Raw genomic sequence first — 18,207 nt, forward strand, 5'->3', positions numbered from 1 at the left:
TCCCACGTTTTTTTTGTATGCATTCCCAGATTTACAAGACCTTGTAAAGCTGGAAATGTGCCAAAAGGATACGTTTTCCCAGGGGAGGGGTAACGAGGAGAAGTAACTTTATTTATCTTTGTTTTTAGGTCTCCCTGATCTAACACGCATGCGTTGATCTGTGAGAGTTTAGTAAGGGACTTTTAGAAATGCTCCCAAAGTCTGCATGCGGATCAAGCACAGTGCATGTGCGACAGGCGCGCGCACCATTTGTCCGCTTGCAGCTTTGGGAGCAATTTCGTGGCCGCTTTGATGTTCTCAGTGAGCCGCGCGGCCACTGAGAACATCAAAGCGGCTGCAAAAGTGATCACAAACAAACTTTAAGAGAGGCGGGGCTGTACCAGTGGCACAGGTGATGCCTTCACAGCTCCCTTTCCTGGCGCCAGCCCAGTTTTACAACTCACTGACCCAGGCGCTTTCTCCCTATCTCCATCATTTGCATTACAAACAGAAGCTGCTTCCTGCTGCTCACCTGACATTAGACAGGAAGCGCTGAGCCTCCCTACCTCTCTCTACTACAGGCTTGGCAGCGCTAAGTGTGGACACGAGTGCCAGGAATTTAGGCAATATCTTCAAAGTGGAACCCGTTTTTCCGGGTCACCCACAATAACTCCAGATGCACCACAGAAGTGTGGATTACCTGCAGATCTCCAACAAGCCCAGATTTCACGTTCGCCATATATAAAATGTGCCTTTGACCTGGTATACTATACTGTAGCGCCCTCAGAGCGCTTCATGACCCTGACGAATCCACGAAGCGCTTTCATTCACACCGGGATTCAGACACCCTATTGGCGTGCCTGAGAACATCAAAAGTTCAGCCTATGAGGAGTTACTGGTTAAGGAGAGTGAGGTTTCCGGACGTGCACTAAATGGGGTCTGGCAAACTCTGATGTGCATTAACATAATATTGCCTTGGATCATAAAAGCATTTATGAGAAGCGGAAGTAGTACTACGTCGCGAATAAATGCTACTACTACCAACTCATGCCTTTCCAATTCACTAATAGTAAAAGTGCGTAAAGGGGACAGTCCTTTCTATTGTACTGAGTGTATATACATTTTCCTTTTTCACATTTTAGATGTTTTGGTGCCAGTTCACCAAGGCATGCAACAGTATGTTAAAAAAAAGGCCTACCAAAGCAGTACTTTACGTTCTCCAAGCAGTCTTTGTAAACGGACCTACCCACTTCATATGTGGTTGTTTTTTTTAGTTTTTTTTTTAGACCTTTATTAGCAATTTTAACAAGAACACAGCCGATGGCCTACAACCCAAACCGGGCCAGCCGCTAATCGTTTCATACATATATCTCAGATGCATGAGGTTATACATGACAGTAGCAAGGTACAATGCAATACTGAGTCTTGTGCCAATGTCCATGCACAGTGTAAGCAGTCTCATTTCAAAAACAAAATACATCAAACATCTCCCCTCCACCCAACTTCCCCAGGGTCAGATCTAGGCATCAAAGAACTACAAGAATGCGTAGGAGTAGAAAGAGTCATGGCGTGAACAGCTTACCGCCTCCCTGACCAGCATGCAAGCCAGATATACTCAGCCAACTTAATTAGGCACCTGGAGGAATCAACAATAGGGCACAACTTGCGTAAATGGATAAGTAAGGTAGTGGGCCCATTCACGTCGCATTAGGTAGGCACCTAGGTAGGATGCCCCCACTTCCTCACACCTATAACTCAGGCTATGTGACCGGCAGAGGGGAGCTGTTTAAGGACCCTCCTCATCCGTTGACTTTGACAGCATATAGGCAGTATAGGGACCCCATATATCTCGTGGCCTGGAGGCTTCCGGGAGTTCTTCATAATAACAGAGCAATTGATCCCTACAATACGCCAGATCGTTGAGCCACAGTTTAACAGCCGGCGCCCGCTTCCCTCCCTATGACATAGCAACTCTTCTCTTGGCAATTTGCAAGGCAATCACCACCAGGCGCCTCACCCCAGCTGGCACTGCAGAAGCAATCCCTAATGGGCAAAGTCGCGGGTCATTGTGAATTTCAATCGATGTCATTGCAGAAAGCGCCGCAGTCACATCCACCCAAAAATCATGTACTCTAGCACAGCCCCATGCTAAATGAAGAAAGTCAGCCCCCTCCATTCCGCATCGCACACAACAGGACTGGTCCCGCAAGCCGTATCTCGCCAACTGGGCAGGCGTATAGTACCATTGTTGTACAAATTTATAGTGGATGAGGCGAAAATAGCCATTAGCTGCTAATCCTCCAGTCATGGAGCAACATTCAGCCCATTCATCCTCAGTCAGCGGAGTTTGCAAGCATGCATCCCATCTAGCTTTGGCAGACACAGCTCCCCCTCCCTCATCTTCCTGCGAGGCCTTGAATAACCGTGAAATCAATTTGATTCTACTAGTCGATGCATACAGGAGCTGCAAGGCGCCCAAGATCGGTGGTTCATTCGGGTATGAGGGATATAAGGCCCGTACCGCAGCCCGAAGTCGGACATATAAGAATGTAGCCATAGTGCAGTTATTCGTTTGTTCCAGCAGGGTCTGCAGGGAAAGAAAAGCAGAAGAGGGGAATAAGTCACCCATAGTCACCACACCGGCATCTTTGAATAACTGCAAAGCTCCCAGTTCCCCTGAAACAGATATCTCAGCATGATGCAACAATGGCATATTTGGGGCATACAGCGGCAGTCTATGTGATCTACGTCCCAGTTCCTGCCAAGCACTATATGTACTGCGTACCGTGTCCACCTCCCCTTTGTCAAAAATGGAGTGAGAATTCACTATCATCGCCTTGAGGGGCAACGGAAGTACCGCACTGGCCTCCAGTGCCACATGGGGCGTATATGGTGGAGCAGACAACCAGTAAGTGGCAAAGTGTGCTCGCGCGCAAAGATAATATAGCTTCATATCCGGTACAGCAAATCCTCCCATCTCGTATGGTTTCGTTAAGACATCCCACCTCACTCTTGGCTTCTTACCAGCCCAGGCCAGTGTAATTAATAAGGATTGCAACTGCGCGAAAAAATGGGACGTTAGGGTGATCGGCACATTAACAAAATAATACAGAAATTTGGGCAGGACCACCATCTTAATGAGGGAAACCCTGTCAGCAAATGATAATGGTAGTCTGACCCAGCGGGCAACCTGGTCTTCCAATTTTGAAATAGCCACCCCGTAATTGGCTCGAATCGTTTCTTCACTGTCCCTGTGGACCCATATTCCCAAATATCGCACCGGTTCCAGTGCCCACTCCAATGGAAGTTCAGATGGGAAAGGTAGGGTAGCATCAGTCAGGGGCAACAATATGGACTTATCCCAATTGATGGACAGTCCAGAAAATCGCTCAAACCTGATGAACTCCCGAAGCACTTTGTCTAAATTCTGTACTGGGTCTCTTATATACAGGACCATGTCATCGGCATACAGGGACACCGCCAAGGACCTGAGAGGGAATCGTAGCGCCGTTTCCGCGTATCTCTGCCGCATGATACAGGGTAAGGGTTCTAATACTATGGCAAAAAGTAAGGGCGTTAGGGGACATCCCTGTCTTGTCCCCCTCTGTATAGGGAACGGCGCCAACACATGGCCATTCACCCTCACTCGTGCCACCGGGTTGGTATATAGTAGCGTAATCAAGGAGGTGAAAAAAAACGGCACCCCCATGCGATGCAGTACCGCTATCATGTAGCGCCATGCCACGGAATCAAAGGCCTTCGCGGCGTCGAGCAAAACCGCCACTGCTGCCAAGTCAGGTTTAAGGAGATGGAGGACCGCAAACAAAGCTCTCAGATTATGAGTGATAGAGCGGAGGGGTACAAATCCAGACTGGTCCGGTAACACCATAGTCGGTAATATCAAACGTAATCTCGTGGACAGCACTTTAGCAATTATCTTTACATCGGTGTTCATTAGAGACAGAGGGCGGTACGACTCGCAGCTATGTAGTGGCTTGCCCGGCTTTGGCAGTGCAACCAACAATGCCTCCCTCATTGTCGCCGGTAGTTGCCCCTGTTCTAACGTTTCCTCCAGTACCATCGCCAAGCGGGGCACCAAGAGATCTATATATTCCTTGTAAAATTCGGATGGCAAACCATCAGTACCAGCCGCCTTGCCATTGGGAAGGGACGCTATCGCATCACGAATTTCTCCTTCAGTAATATGGTGCATCAAGAAATCTTGCTGTCCCTTGGATAGCCAGACCAATGCTATATCATCTAAATATTGCGCTAGTTCGTCCTCCTCCGCCGTCTCCCTGTACCCATACAGCTTCCCATAATATTGTACAAAGCAATCCAGAATGTCAGTAGCATTTGTAACAGTGGTGTCCTCAGTAACTATTTCCTGTACACCGCAATGCCTGGCCCAGGGTTCTCTAATTCTATCCGCCAGCCCTCGTCCTGCTCTTCCCACTCACTATAATACCACGCCCTAGCTCGTTTGGATAAGAATTTAACCTCCTGGTCGGCCAGCTCGTTATATTCAGTAACTTTCGTCCGGATCTCCGCTAATCTAGTTGCTTCCGGTTGCATCTCCTGTATGCGTTCTAGTGTCAGCAGCTCTCCTTCTAGCTTGGACATAGAGTTCCGCAGCGACTTTAGCACACCCGACTGTAGACCCATACATTCTCCCCGCACAGTCACCTTAAATGCCTCCCAGACTGTGCACATACTCTCAACAGACCCTACATTCGCGTAAAAAAATTCCTCAACACTCTTTCTCAGACTCTCGCGCATCACTAGATCCGTCAGTATTCCAGGGGATAAACGCCACGAAAAGGGGGCTGGAAAGTGTGTCGGCAACCCCATTTCCAGCAGCACAGGAGCATGATCAGACAGAGTCCTGGGTAAGCGTCTCACCCCTTTAACCCATCCACTGACATCCCTCGTCACCAGCCAGGAGTCGAGTCTCGACCACGTATCATGCGCAGATGTATAGCAAGTTCCCTCACGTGCATCTGGGTTCCCTAACCTCCAAACATCCACCAGGCCAATTTCAGTCATACCATCTCGTACAGCGTCAGTTGCCTTTCTGTGCACATACGGCCTCGCATCCTTTCTGTCTAATACACTGTCTAAAGTCACATTCCAGTCTCCTCCACACACAATCGCCGAAGGTGGTAGGGCGTATACCTTATTCCAAAGCGTTATATAGAACTCCGGGTCATCAATATTTGGACCATAAACATTGACCATTGTCACAAGTGTGCCACTCAGCTTCCCATGCAGTATAATGAATCTGCCTTCTTTGTCAATTTCTTCATGTATAGTGACAAATTGTACATTTCTTTTAATCAAAATCATGACTCCCCGGGCATATGAAGAGTATGTAGATGCAACTCTAGTGCCTGCCCATTGCTTAGCCACGACATCCACCGCCCTACCCTGAAGATGTGTCTCCTGCAGAAAGACCACCTGTGCACTATGTTTGTTAAGGAAGGCCAACATTTGTCTAGTTTTCTGGGGACGGTTCAATCCCCGCACATTCCAAGTAATCCAGGTAACATTCCCACCCTCAGGCATCACGACCGCCCACCCAGCATCCTATCTTATCTAAGCAGTGTGTGTCCCCCCAGGACCGATCACTCAAGCTTGTGTTAAGAACCATATTACAAACCATAGCAAGCATCCAACACCAAGTCAGAAATAACATCCAGGCTATCCAACTCCACACGCCCACGTCCTCCATCCTCCCATACATGTTAGAAAAAGCTGAGCCAGATCTGAAGCCCTCAACAGCAACCATCCCCCCCACCCACTTCAGCTCCCCCAACCTGCCAAAGCCTTCCCCATCCCCCCCACCCCCCAACTATGAACTGTGCATCAAACATTTTGTGGGGAATTCCCATACGTGGGGACGTAGAGGTGCCCAACTCCCACTAGTGAGTTTAGCAGGAGAGGACCGGGACAGCAGTCATAACATCCGACCCAGCCGACCCATTGCCACGGCAGTGGCTCAACACCAGACACCCTGATATAAAATTTACAATGACCCACAGTAGAACATCTCTCACCTTCTTAGATGTAGTAATTTTCCCAAAAGATGGCAAATTGATCACTACTTTACATCGTAAAACTACGGACAAAAATACTATTCTTCATTATGCTAGTTTTCACCCTAAGAGCCTCAAAACAAACATCCCATATGGGCAAATGTTGAGAATTCGACGTAACTGTTCCCGAAAAGAAGACTTCATTACGCACTCCCAAATACTCAGTGACCAACTAAGTAAGAGAGGCTATCCATCGAAATTGTTAAAACACTCAACCACACGGGCCTGGTACACACCACGAGAGGAACTACTAAAAAAGAAAGAGATCAAACCAGTTGAAAGGCCAGTTTGTGTAACAACATTTGGGCCATACACAAATAAACTGAAGGCAATAATTTAAAAAAATTGGCACCTGATCACTAACTGCGAAGTTCCTATGGAGAAACCATTGTTCGCATTAAAGAAAAACAAAAGTATTACACAATATGTGGTGAGAGCAGACCTGGGAGTCAGCCAAGCCAAATCAGATTTACGCACCTTATGGAAATTACAACCAATAAGAGGCCATCACAAATGTGGCTCGTGCGTGTCCTGTGCTAACACGATAGAAGGGGAGGAATTCCAATTCAATGCATTGAAATGGCTTCACAAAGAATTTACCAATTGCAAAACAAGCAATGTAATATACGCAATTACGTGCCCATGTCCTAAGTTATACATTGGGAAAACTACTCAAAGAGTGAATCAACGAATAGCGCAACATAGATCAAGAATCAGACACAAGGTGTTGACCGCCCCTATGGTACAACACTTTGTGGATCACAAACACATTGAGACAGATTTTAAATGGACAGTACTATCAGCAATAAAAGTTCCCCTCCGAGGAGGAAACGTGGATGCCATGTTATTGAAAAAAGAGGCATACTTAATTCTCAAATTTAACTGTGTGATGGATGGTTTGAACGAAATGTCTGAATTACAACGTTCTAACTACTGAACCCCCTGTGACACCACCCCTTTGCTCAAACACACTCTTTCTCAAAATATGGCGCCAGCCACTTGTTTAAATATAACTTAATTCAACACCAAAAGATCGAGGCTTCAAATGGAGCAAATCATGAACAGCACATAAAACTACAAATACCATGATGCTTAGCAGCTTATTTGAAAGGGAAACAAGTTCCGGAGGAACGTTTGACACCAGTAGTCGACTCGCGGTAAATCAAACGCCAGTCATGCGGCCACACGGAGATCACTAAAGCAGACTCGGGTACATCTAAATGAGGTAAGAAGCTCGGAATTATCGCCCTCGAACTTTTTCGAGCAGCATCGCGGCTACGGCTGCAAATATACTAAACGGTCGACTTTTAACCCCACAGAGACCCCACCTAATAGGAGAACAACACGAAGAAAATACAACAAAGTGGAACCGCATACTAGGCACACACTCTTGCAGGTCACAAGTAAGTTTCAACATGTTATAATATTGCACTATAAACACATAGCTATACTCATATATTGATGGATCGCTTTTTTTAAACCCAACAGAACTAAGCATCGCTGAACCCAAAAGATCTTCATATACGGACAATGCACCTTTCAGAGAATTTTTAAAGATAGATCAAGTAAGTGCTGGCCCCTTTTCAAAAAGAAAAAGTTAACGTGATAGCATATATATCACAAAAATTCTGGATAATATGAGAAACTCACAAGCGCGCCATCCTTTAATTCATTGTCTAGGCAATGGCGATACAGAGGACAATCAGACGCCCTGTGCCCGAAAACGATAACAAACACTTTCAAGAAAAGAGGTAATATCCTCCGTCTTTTTCATTTACCGTACTAGCTAAAAAATTAGAGAAGATGAGAAACTAAATGTCCCCAAACTTTACACCGCAGGTACACAGCTCAGCCCTGAGGAAGAACCCTGCAAACAGAACAAAGGGTTTGGAAACGCGTCGGCTGTTTCGCTGTTTTCAAGGGAATCTAAACCTTGACGGATCGGATCAGTGTATCCACGTACACGAATATAGGGCGATTGTAGTAAAAGTCATAAGGCCCAACGTGTCTAGTCCTAATAAATATGCACGCTGGGTTGTTAGGACTAGCAGAAAAACAAGTACAGGTGTATCAGATTGAGTTGATTTAATGTCGAAAAAGCCCTGTTTAATTGCCAATGAAAGTTACTATTTATTATTCACAAAGTATTACATGTATGATTTATGTTTGTATTGCTTTAACTGTTTAAGGTATGTCTAAACTTCTGACGTTTGTATAAAATGTAAACAATTTGAAACTTGAAAAGAAATGTTTGAATGAATACATGAACCTTCTGAATCTATTTAAAGAAGGCACATAGCTGCTAAATAAAAAGCAGTTGTGAACTGAATTCGAGCCCTGGCATCTCTGCTTTGATATAACGGCATATCTCAGAGCATACCATCTATGCACAACCAACAAGGCAATACAGTAACCTTCCCCCCGCCCCTCAATATACTACGTCCTGATGGCATGTATCCTTAAGTCCGTGAAAAGCACTCACTGCCATTATCAAGGCCTCAGTTGTCACCATCAGGTCAGTTCCATCACAATATAACAGAGTATTCAAAGGATCCATACGCCATTCTCAGCCATTACACCGCAAGGTCACCAGAAAAGAGAAGGGAATAGAAACAGATCAGAAGGCACTACGATAAGTCTTACACATCGCTGGGAATAGCTCGACGTTCACAATATTCAAGGCACCAAAAAGCTATATCATCGCCGTGTAGGCTGTGGCCAAAGATGAGTTTGAATGAGGACTAGCACTTCAGCAGAGGCAGTGAGAAGCAATGTCAGTGTTATCAAGTTCCCGTTCTCATGCAACGTCTTCCTGCAATTCGTCTTCTCTATCCTGTGCTGCATTTGCGTCACGTTTTCTTTTCTTCTGCTTCTTGGCGTAATCCATACCTGCCTTAGGAGAGGTGAATATTTTATTCTCCGATTGTGCTTCAATCCGGAGGCGCGCCGGGTACAGCATCGCATATGGAATTTCCTCGGCCCTGAGAAGTTGTTTTACCGCATTGAACTCCTTCCTCGCCGTTTGCACCGCCACCGTAAAGTCAGGATAAAACTGAAGCTTGTTGCCCTGGTACTCTACCACTCCCTTCTCCCGTGCGAGGCGCAGGATTACGTCCCTGTCTTTGTAATTAAGTATGCGGGCAATAACGGGCGTGGAGGCGCTCCAGTCGCTGGCCGTTGAGCTAAGGAGCGATGTGCACGTTCCACAATAAACACCCTGGACAATTGCTCCGCCCCGAAGATATCTATGATCATACGTTCCATGAAGTCCTCCATACGGCCGACATTGGTAGTCTCGGGCAGCCCCGTGACGTGGATGTTGTTGCGTCTCGACCTCCCTTCCAACTCCTCTTTCTTCGCCTGGATAACCGCCAAGACCCGTTCCATGTTGAAGACTTTCGTAGCCACGGTGGACAGGCCGTCTTCAGTTGCAGACACCCGTTGTTCCATCTCACCCACTCTTTCATTCTGCCTGTCGAACTGCATCGCCATATGATCAAGTCTGTGATTGACTGCCTCCATGGTGCCCTCTATAGATTACAAAGTTTTTTGCATAGCTACGAGCACCACCTCTAAATTCGGCGCCCCTCCGGACGCTCCAGCAGTCTCCGATTCCGGTGGCGACTGTGAGACCGACATGGTGGATTTTTTCACGTCAAATGTCAATTTGGGTTAGTTACGTTCAGGCCTGCCCATAGTACCAGAGCCTCAGAGCACCTTTCCCCTATGGCAGTGCCCCAATGTCCCAGAGTAAACAATGTTAATAGTGTTAGCAGGGTCTAAGCTCCAGCCCCCAGAGTCCACTTAGGCCTCACCGCCAGCTCAGTTCACAAACAGGAGATATCCGTTATTAATTCAAGGTGACATTGTCCTCCCAGCAAAGTATAGGTTCGTGCAGTTTCAGGTCACATTGAGCCTCAGATTGTCATTATAAAGAGGTTCTGTGCCATGCAGGACGTGCAGCCGCGCTCGCCCGCCACTCCCAGACAGCCGCAGGCGGGAAGCTCAAGGCGTCCCGGTCCCCGCGCGTAGGATTAAGCAGGCGACTGGAAGGCCTCAACAGGAGTAGACCGTGAGTTGGGACCCAAATGACAGGCAACAGTCAGGTTCCAGCAGTGTTCAGTCACCTCACTTCAGCCACCTCTTAGCTCTCTCCCCGCTATCTCTCCCGAGCGTTCCCCGCCCCCGCCAGCCGCAGCTCGCATGGAGCGGCCCAGTACGGCCCAGCACCACCTCCGCAGCCCCGGGCTTTCCTGCTCCGCAACCCCACTCACCGCCGCCGGCAGAGACCGGTCCCAGCCCAGGCGTAGCTCGCTTTCTTTCACGCGGCTCCCAGAGCCCGTCGCGGGTTCCGCAGGTGTTCCTCGCCACTTTAGCCGTCCCCGGCAGCCGCACCGCAGCTCCCCTGTCAGGCCTCGGGCTCAGCAGCTCCTCCCAGGCTCCGCGCTGTCAGAGAGCGGCAAGCAGGCCCCAGCGCCGGTCACGTCGTCGGACACGATGGAAACAGCCAGAAAACGGCGTCAGGTCGCGCACCTCGGTCCGCACACATAAGCCCGCAGCTCCGGGTCAGCAATCAAGGTAGGATGAACAGGATATTAGAAGGATTTGTTCCCGATCTGGCAGAGCCTCACATGCGCGCGGCCATCTTGCCCGGCGCCCTCTAGCGCCCCTCATCATATGTGGTTGTTACAGCACAATGAGCACGCATTTACCAGCACACACTTTAAAGTTAAATAAAAAACATCAATGTATAATGTTTTCGCCCCAATGTGTTTTCTTTCAATCAATTGTTGGTTCAAATTACCATAATGGATGTTATGTTTTTAGACTGTGCGCCATTGAATTATGCCTGGACACCCTGTTGTTGTATGTCCGCCGTGCCCTTGAGCAATAATACCGTGTCAAGAGCTCCTTGAATTTGGGCACGAACCAGACAATGTATAAACCTGTGCTCTTCCTTTTAATTCTGTTTAATTTGTTCATAACTATTTATTATTCTTATTTTTTAGGCTTGAGAGTTCTCACGCTAATACATTAATTTTGCCTAATGTGCGTTGTATTTTGCATACATACATGGTCCTTTAATATCAAAGTGGTTTCCTTCCTTACATTTACCTGTTATGTTTGAGCGTTTTTATGCTAATGGATTAATTGTGTGAAACTGCCCAAATAATGAGGCAGAAGTTTGTAGACAAGAATGGCTTTTTAACATTAAGGAGGATTTCTTTCCTTTCTCTCCCTCAAAAAGTGCTCCAAACTAATTAGGTCGTAAAACTGCCAATGTGTAGAACGTGCACGTTCTCTCAAGGTATTTAAACTCTGTAGCTGGATAGACCACGGTGTTAGCTGTTCACTGTTCCTGCCAGCAGCCCCCAGGTATGTCTTGAATATCTGACGCTCTGCATTACATTAGCCCACGGACATTTTTAACCCCTTCGATGCTGATGACGGAGCGGTTCCGTCATCAGCATTGGTTGGGCTGTGCTGATGACGGAACCGCTCCGTCATCAGCACAGCCTGTGGAAAATGACTAAAATCGGTATACATAAGCGGCGTTCATTTATGTTCACCACAGCCACTGTTGAAAGTAGAGCGACAATCATGAAAACAGTAGCCACGCCATCTTGTCCCTTTTAGGCCCCATCGTGAAAGTAGGTGGCAGCCATTTTTGTGTCACGACCTCTCTGCCCACTGCCAATAGCCTGCGCGCCTCTCCCCCTCACACCCCAGCCTCGCAAGCATTCCCCCGCGCCCCGGCAGCCCCCGGTTTCTCCTGCTTGGACCATAAGCGCACCTCTAGTACGACCCTGTCTCCGAGCCACATCCCGTGCTGAACCCCCTCGCTCTTTCATCTCATTCAAAGAACAGGCCCTTTTTTTGATAACCTCTTCCTCCCTGCCCGATTGTCCAGCCCGATCCCAGGCCATCACCTAGCCCGGCAGATATAGTTTATTGCCCCCTACAGTAGGGCCCCGCCTCACATCAAAGGAGCGGTGGTTAATCAATACCCTCACACCTCCAGATCCGACCGATCGCACCCTTTCCCGTTCCCAGCAGAATGTCCAGCTGCGCGACAACCACCACATGCTGAGGTCGAGGTGGGAACTCTACTGTAAATGTTTGTGGGAACGGGGGTGAAGCGGGGATTCCGAGGATGTCTTTCCGTACATCAAGTATTGACAAGAATGTGTTTCATGTAATAAATCAATAAACCTGTGTATAAGAGGCCAGGCCTCAAGGATGCGGGAAGAGCACCTCGAGAAGATACCCTGTTGTCTGATTTGACGTGTTCTGCTCCGTCGGAATAAACTCCTGTTTCCTGCCTTCTGTCTCCAGCGCCTGCCTCTTTGTTTGGTAATCTCGAATGGTATGAGAGGCGGCTAACGCCGGGCAAATACTGAAGGGTTCTTGGTCGAATTCTGCCCTACCTTTCGACAATTGGCGTCCCAAACGTGGGGCCCATCAGCGACGCGTGGATCCAGTGAGAGAGGTCCCAACGACAGAGTGAATGACTGCAACGATCGGGAAGTGCACCTGCCCGATAGACCCTCGTCTGGCAGCCGATCACCCGAACTTCACCGGTTCCGAGCAGACCTCTCTCGAGTGATCTACGGTCCTGACTGGGAACCATCAGGAGTGCCACAGCAATTACAGAGAATAGAGGACGATCAGGCGCTGGAAGCGGAAGACGAGAAACTGTCCATGCGGTCCAGGTAAGGTCGTGTAAACACGACGAATTGCGAATTGATTGTTTGATTGTTTGAAAATACTAGTATTACTCATTTGATTGTTTCTGAGAGATTCTCTATTTGCAAACAAGCACGGAGTCGCCATACTCTGTTTAGTCTTTGCAGATAGTGAAGGGTAGGTAACGCAGGCCTTTGCCCCCGTTGTAACCCGTCGTGCCTACTTCCCTCTCCATTTGATTGATTGTTATCCAAGCATTTACTGTTTTGGAATTGGTTCTCTTTGGATCATTCTCTATTTACAAAAAAGCACAGAGTCGCAATACTCTGTTTAGTCCTTGTGAATAGTGAAGGATAGGTAACGCAGGCTTTTGCCCCCGTTGTAATCCGTCGTGCCTATTTTTATCCCTCATTTGATTGATTGTTTGACCGAACATTGATCGTTCGGAATTGGTTCTCTTTGGGTTATTCTCTATTCACAAATAAGCACAGGGTCGCAATACTCTGTTTAGTCTTTGCGAATAGTGAAGGATAGGTAGTGCAGACTTTTGTCCCCTTTGCAACCCGTCATGCCTATCTTTGCCCCGTTTGTTGGTAGGTGGTTCAGCCCGGACCGTTTATTAGAGGTAGATCATCTGGCTCCGCCGGAGGACGCCCCTAATAAAAAGGACATAAATATATATATATAAAAATTTAGCGGGTTAGTCGCTGTATCGTGCTAGCAAGCAAAAACATAAAAATCGTTAGGAAAACCAAAAGGAATCGAGTAAAATCAGTAGGCCACTGATGGGATCTCTTTTCTGACCTTGCTAAAATAGAAACATTAGGCACAACCCCTCATGAGAAATATGAAACTAATGAGAAGAATCGAGCTCGACGCCATGATGGCTGCAAGACAGCTCGGCTCCACCGCCCACCCCGCCCAAATAACGACAAACCCTATGCAAGCATTATAAATATATACAACACTCCAGCAAAGTAACATGTTAAAACTTTTTATTAAACAACTATTTAAAACTTTTTATTAAACAACTATTTACATGGCAGCCGGCTGCAACAACAAACCCAACGCATTCGCCGTCTGCTTAACGCTGTTCCTGTCCCGCCTTCAATGTTGGGCTACTTTGAGCTACTTTTTAGTAGGCTTTGGGCTATAAAAAGTCTACAAAAGCCATCAGCCGGAGAGGTAGCGTCGGTAGCGGCCCGTTGAGCGAATAGGCCGGAGGCTACCCAACGCGCCAAGACCTTGCTGGCAGCCATCGGCCGAAGAGGTCGTCGGGTGGATGGCCCGGAAGCACCACGGCCACGATGTTGTTGTACGGGCCTTCCCATTCGTCCGCCCTGAGGTGGCATCCGGACGGCGTGGGGTGCGCCGGGAGGGAGAGGCGGCGCGAACGAGCCTCCCCACCTCCCCAGGTGGAGGTGCCTCAGCTACACCACAGTGCCTCACTCGGCCAACTGAATTGCGCCCGCTCTTGCGGCACAGTGCCCCGCTCGGCCAGCTGAGTTGCGCCCGCTCTGGCGGAACAGTGTCTCATCCACCATCCAGCTGAATTGCACCCGCTCTTGCGGTGCAGCGACAGGCGGCTGCCACGGAGCTCACAAAATGGCAGCCGACACCCCGGATTTGGGCCTGGTCCATTGGAGTGGCGCTGGGCTGCCTTGGAACTCGGATGCTTGCCTGCTCGGGCATGGGCCCCACTCTTGAAGACGTCCTCTCAGTTTTAAAAATTCTTCGAAAGTCACTGGCCCTCGGCTCCCGCAGGCTTCCGGTGGGGGCCACCGCCACTGCTGCTCGACTATCCCCCATGAATATGCCACTGCCCCGGGCGACCGCCACCTTATCCACATCTGGTATCGGAGGAAAGACTGATTCAACGTGTCGGTGGAGGGATACACCTGCTGTCCCGCTCTCCGGAGTGGCCACAACATTGTCACAAGATGGTGGGGCTCTCGTGCTGACACCGGCCTTTGTACTGCCAAACTCGATCAGCTCCGGTGGGACCTCAGCGGACCCGGTAGGGAAGATTTTGCCTTCCTCGCCTTTAAGCCACAGTCCACGCCGCTTGTCCTCTCTGTTGGCGCTAACGAACTTTTTTGACTACCGAAAGGGATTCTGGTCCGGCCGCTAGTTGTCGGAGGCATTTGAACTATACTCTGGACCCACTCGGCCACGCCCCAAAATGGCGCCAGTATGGGCGAGACTTGCAACTCCTTATGACGTTTTAGCTGCGTAGCCTTGATATTATGGGATATGTATACGGTCCTTGAGCACGTGGCGGGCGGGGAAGGGTACTGACTGGGCATGCGGACAACCCTGCTGATATTGGTTCTTATTCACTATTGATTATTGTATTTTCGAAGTAATGCTACTCATGATGCTCGCCCATGGTATGCGTATAAACGATTTTATTGTAACTAATCTTGTTTTACTTTCAATTATAAAATCAACCTTCATTGATCCTGCAACCATTTGTCTCGTTTGAGTTTTTACAGATAAAATGAAGCAATTTTGGTTATGAAAAATTAGAAAGGCATGGTACATACGTACAATGCGAAAAGAATAGTCAAGATCTGTCGTATTTTTGCATTCCTGCAGCATAAGCAATAGGTAAAAGGCTCGGATATTTAGATATATCTATGAATGGGACGATAGACCAGTCCCTCTGGGCTGCAATGCCGAGATGCAAGGTACTGCTTCCCACAGAAGATAAGTTAGGCACATGGTAGGTAAAAACATTTTCGTGTCTTTGCGCGCTGATGTGCTTTGTACGCTGTCACCCCCCCCTTCTCTTTCTCTGCAGGTTAATATCGGAATTTCAGCTGGAGTATGGAGAAGACCCAGAATGCACCGTGTTACACGCAGAAAGAGGAAGAATTGTATGGTATGAATGCACGCGTGGGCCCCGATTTGTGTTGTATGAATGCTCATGTGTGGCGCATGTCTGGGTTGACGGACACATTTTTTTTGGATGACTGAGATATGGATCGAGCGGTTAATGGAATAAGAAAAACAAGCCCGAACATGGTACCTGCATGTGAAGGACGAGAAAGAATATAGCACTTACCCTACCTAGGAACGACTCTCTCTCTCCCTCTCTGGAGCTAGTGAATGGGAGAGTGGCCTACGCCAGAAACTTGAAGGGTTATTGCAGTACCTCGGACCCCAACCGATATCCCAAATGAACGCCCTAAATGACGCGCACCAGTGAGTCAACTTAATGTGCAGACTAGATTAGAAAAGTTAAGGATACCCGGGTTGGGATTCATCTAAAATCCCCCCTCAGACCCGGAAATTAGGGATATTGTCATGTTTTAGATACACCCCCTCTTCTTCCATCCTCATAAGAAAGTCAGAATTGCACCATCGCACATCCGACGGACACCCCTCCTTTACCTCAACTCGGATCGACATTTGCTAGATGTTGGAAGGCCCCACCGTGAGTATAAGCACGACTGGACCAGTGTCCGACCAATTAAAAGGAGTAAGTATTTATTGAAGCGAGGTTACCAACAGAAATTGTCTGCTATTAGGAAGGAAGGAGAACGAAGAGCTCGACCCCCGAATGAATTAAATGGAGTACTGAAAATATGCAACACGCATGAAAAGGCTCTTTCGCCAAAAATAGCCCTCTGTTTTATCTTAAGTTTTCATACTTGATGTATGTACTGTCGCACCCTATCTGGTATTTGTGTTTACGTAAACTATGAATTTATGTTTTCCCTCAGCTTGTGTTCTTTTTTTCGTGAAACTGACCCGTACTGATCTATATGTGTGTGCACTGAATAGCCTATTATTGTACACGTCTCTCCCTCTCTCCCCCTCTTTTTATGTTGTACATGTACTAATAGCCTATTTGGTACGCACGACTCTCTCTCCCTCTGAGGGCTCCCTCGCTCCCTTTTGAATAAATGACGACACTGTACCTCGCCGGTACGGGAATAATTGGCTCTTAGACACGACAGTGTTTGAACAAATTGACAGAAACAAAACGATCGTATTTTTGCCATAGTACTGCCTCTCCTTTCTGTAAAATGATGAAACTTAATTGGCCGAGAAAGAAAGGACAGGTGAGACGACTGAAGTCCCCTAATCTGACCCTTAAAAAGGGAACTATATGTCAGTGGCTTTTGTCTTAAGTACTTTGGTGACACCACCCTCATCGTTCGGATTACCTCCGCCCATTGCACAAAAATAGAATGTCCGATACGTCCCGTTCCTCCAGAATGGTCCCAGTTCTGTACCAGCCGTCCCAGAAAATCTTAAAGACTGTGGCTATAGTCCCATGATAACAGCATTTCACAATTTTTATAAATTAACAGACCTTGAAGAAACATATAGCTCAACAGGATTTGTTTTAGACAAACGCGAGTCTCTACTGAAGGAGCCGGTTTGAATTCGATAAACTATGTAATTTTTAGACATCAGACTTCTTGCCACGTTTGCAACTATAACAAGAGTAAAACGCCAGACAGACGTGTTGTTTGAAAATAAAAATGCTTGCCAACCTGCACTACAGCAATGATGCATGAGTTAACAACATACACCGATGTAAGGATTACTAAGCATTCACCCTATCGTGACCAATGAATGTTTCCCCAACTACTTGGGGTTGGGAGAGAAATTAAAGTGTGTAAACATCTTCCCCTGCCAATTCTCTAAAAATTGTGTTTTTTTATATACTCATTCAAGGATAACGTGCAGTCGTCAGGAGGAGAGAGGCCGGATGTGACGCACAGCCTGGCTGCAGATCGGGGAAAATCTATGACCTCGACCTAGGGGGAGCCGCAGAGCAAAGAGTTGCGGGACAAGGCACCGTTCTCAGCGTGGAAAGTGAAGGAAAGAAGGGCCACCCAGAAGCCCCTGCACGTTGATGAGCTCGTGTCGAAAGTCCCAGCCCATTGTGCCCGATTGATTGGCCCGCTTGCTTGAAATTTCTGCCCTCCTTGGTCCGTTTCAGATCTGATCCCACTCCACCCTCTCTTCCCTCGGCCTCCCAAAGCACGCCCCCATAACCCCCCCCCTTTTTCATATGGAATTTTTGAACTTGACTCTGAGGACAAACACAGGACTGTGGTCCAAGAGCAAAGAATGGCCACACCCTGCAACGCGAGATCTGAAGTAGAGCCGGACGCGTAGCTCCACCGCCGGTGCTCAACAGCGCCAACGAAAGAGGAAGAACGATGAGAGCCTACCAGTGATGGCTCGCTGTAAAAAGACACTGGACAGACGAACCCTTTTTGAACATTGCCACCCCTTGACTGTCCCTTGTCAAGTTGAATTTCTCTCCCAACCGCTTCATATTGATTACCACCCAATTGAGTTTTCATAACCTTACATCGGTCGCTTTTCAATTGTACAAGGATAACTAAGAAGGCGTTAACCCTGTACCTTGATGATTGTAGAACACCAGTTATGCACATGAACATGTTGTTTAGTTTTGATC

At 47.8% G+C, this 18,207-nt stretch overlaps 1 protein-coding gene and 1 long non-coding RNA gene across 2 annotated transcripts in view; one reads left to right on the plus strand and one right to left on the minus strand.

Annotated features, from left to right (window-relative positions):
* Positions 1-9,596, minus strand: part of LOC144767342 (olfactory receptor 5T17-like) — a 50,632-nt gene extending 41,036 nt beyond the window's left edge. Inside the window, exons 1-3 of the mRNA XM_078650820.1 lie at positions 9,332-9,596; positions 4,480-4,706; positions 2,223-2,566 (exon numbers count right to left, since the gene is read on the minus strand). Coding sequence (XP_078506946.1) covers positions 2,223-2,566; positions 4,480-4,706; positions 9,332-9,596 — 836 coding nt within the window. The remainder of the gene's footprint in view (positions 1-2,222; positions 2,567-4,479; positions 4,707-9,331) is intronic.
* Positions 1-18,207, plus strand: part of LOC144767462 (uncharacterized) — a 169,300-nt gene that overhangs the window by 112,977 nt on the left and 38,116 nt on the right. The window lies entirely within an intron of this gene.

The sequence above is a fragment of the Lissotriton helveticus genome, chromosome 7, assembly GCF_964261635.1.
Source record: "Lissotriton helveticus chromosome 7, aLisHel1.1, whole genome shotgun sequence".
In the NCBI taxonomy this organism is placed as follows: domain Eukaryota; kingdom Metazoa; phylum Chordata; class Amphibia; order Caudata; family Salamandridae; genus Lissotriton; species Lissotriton helveticus.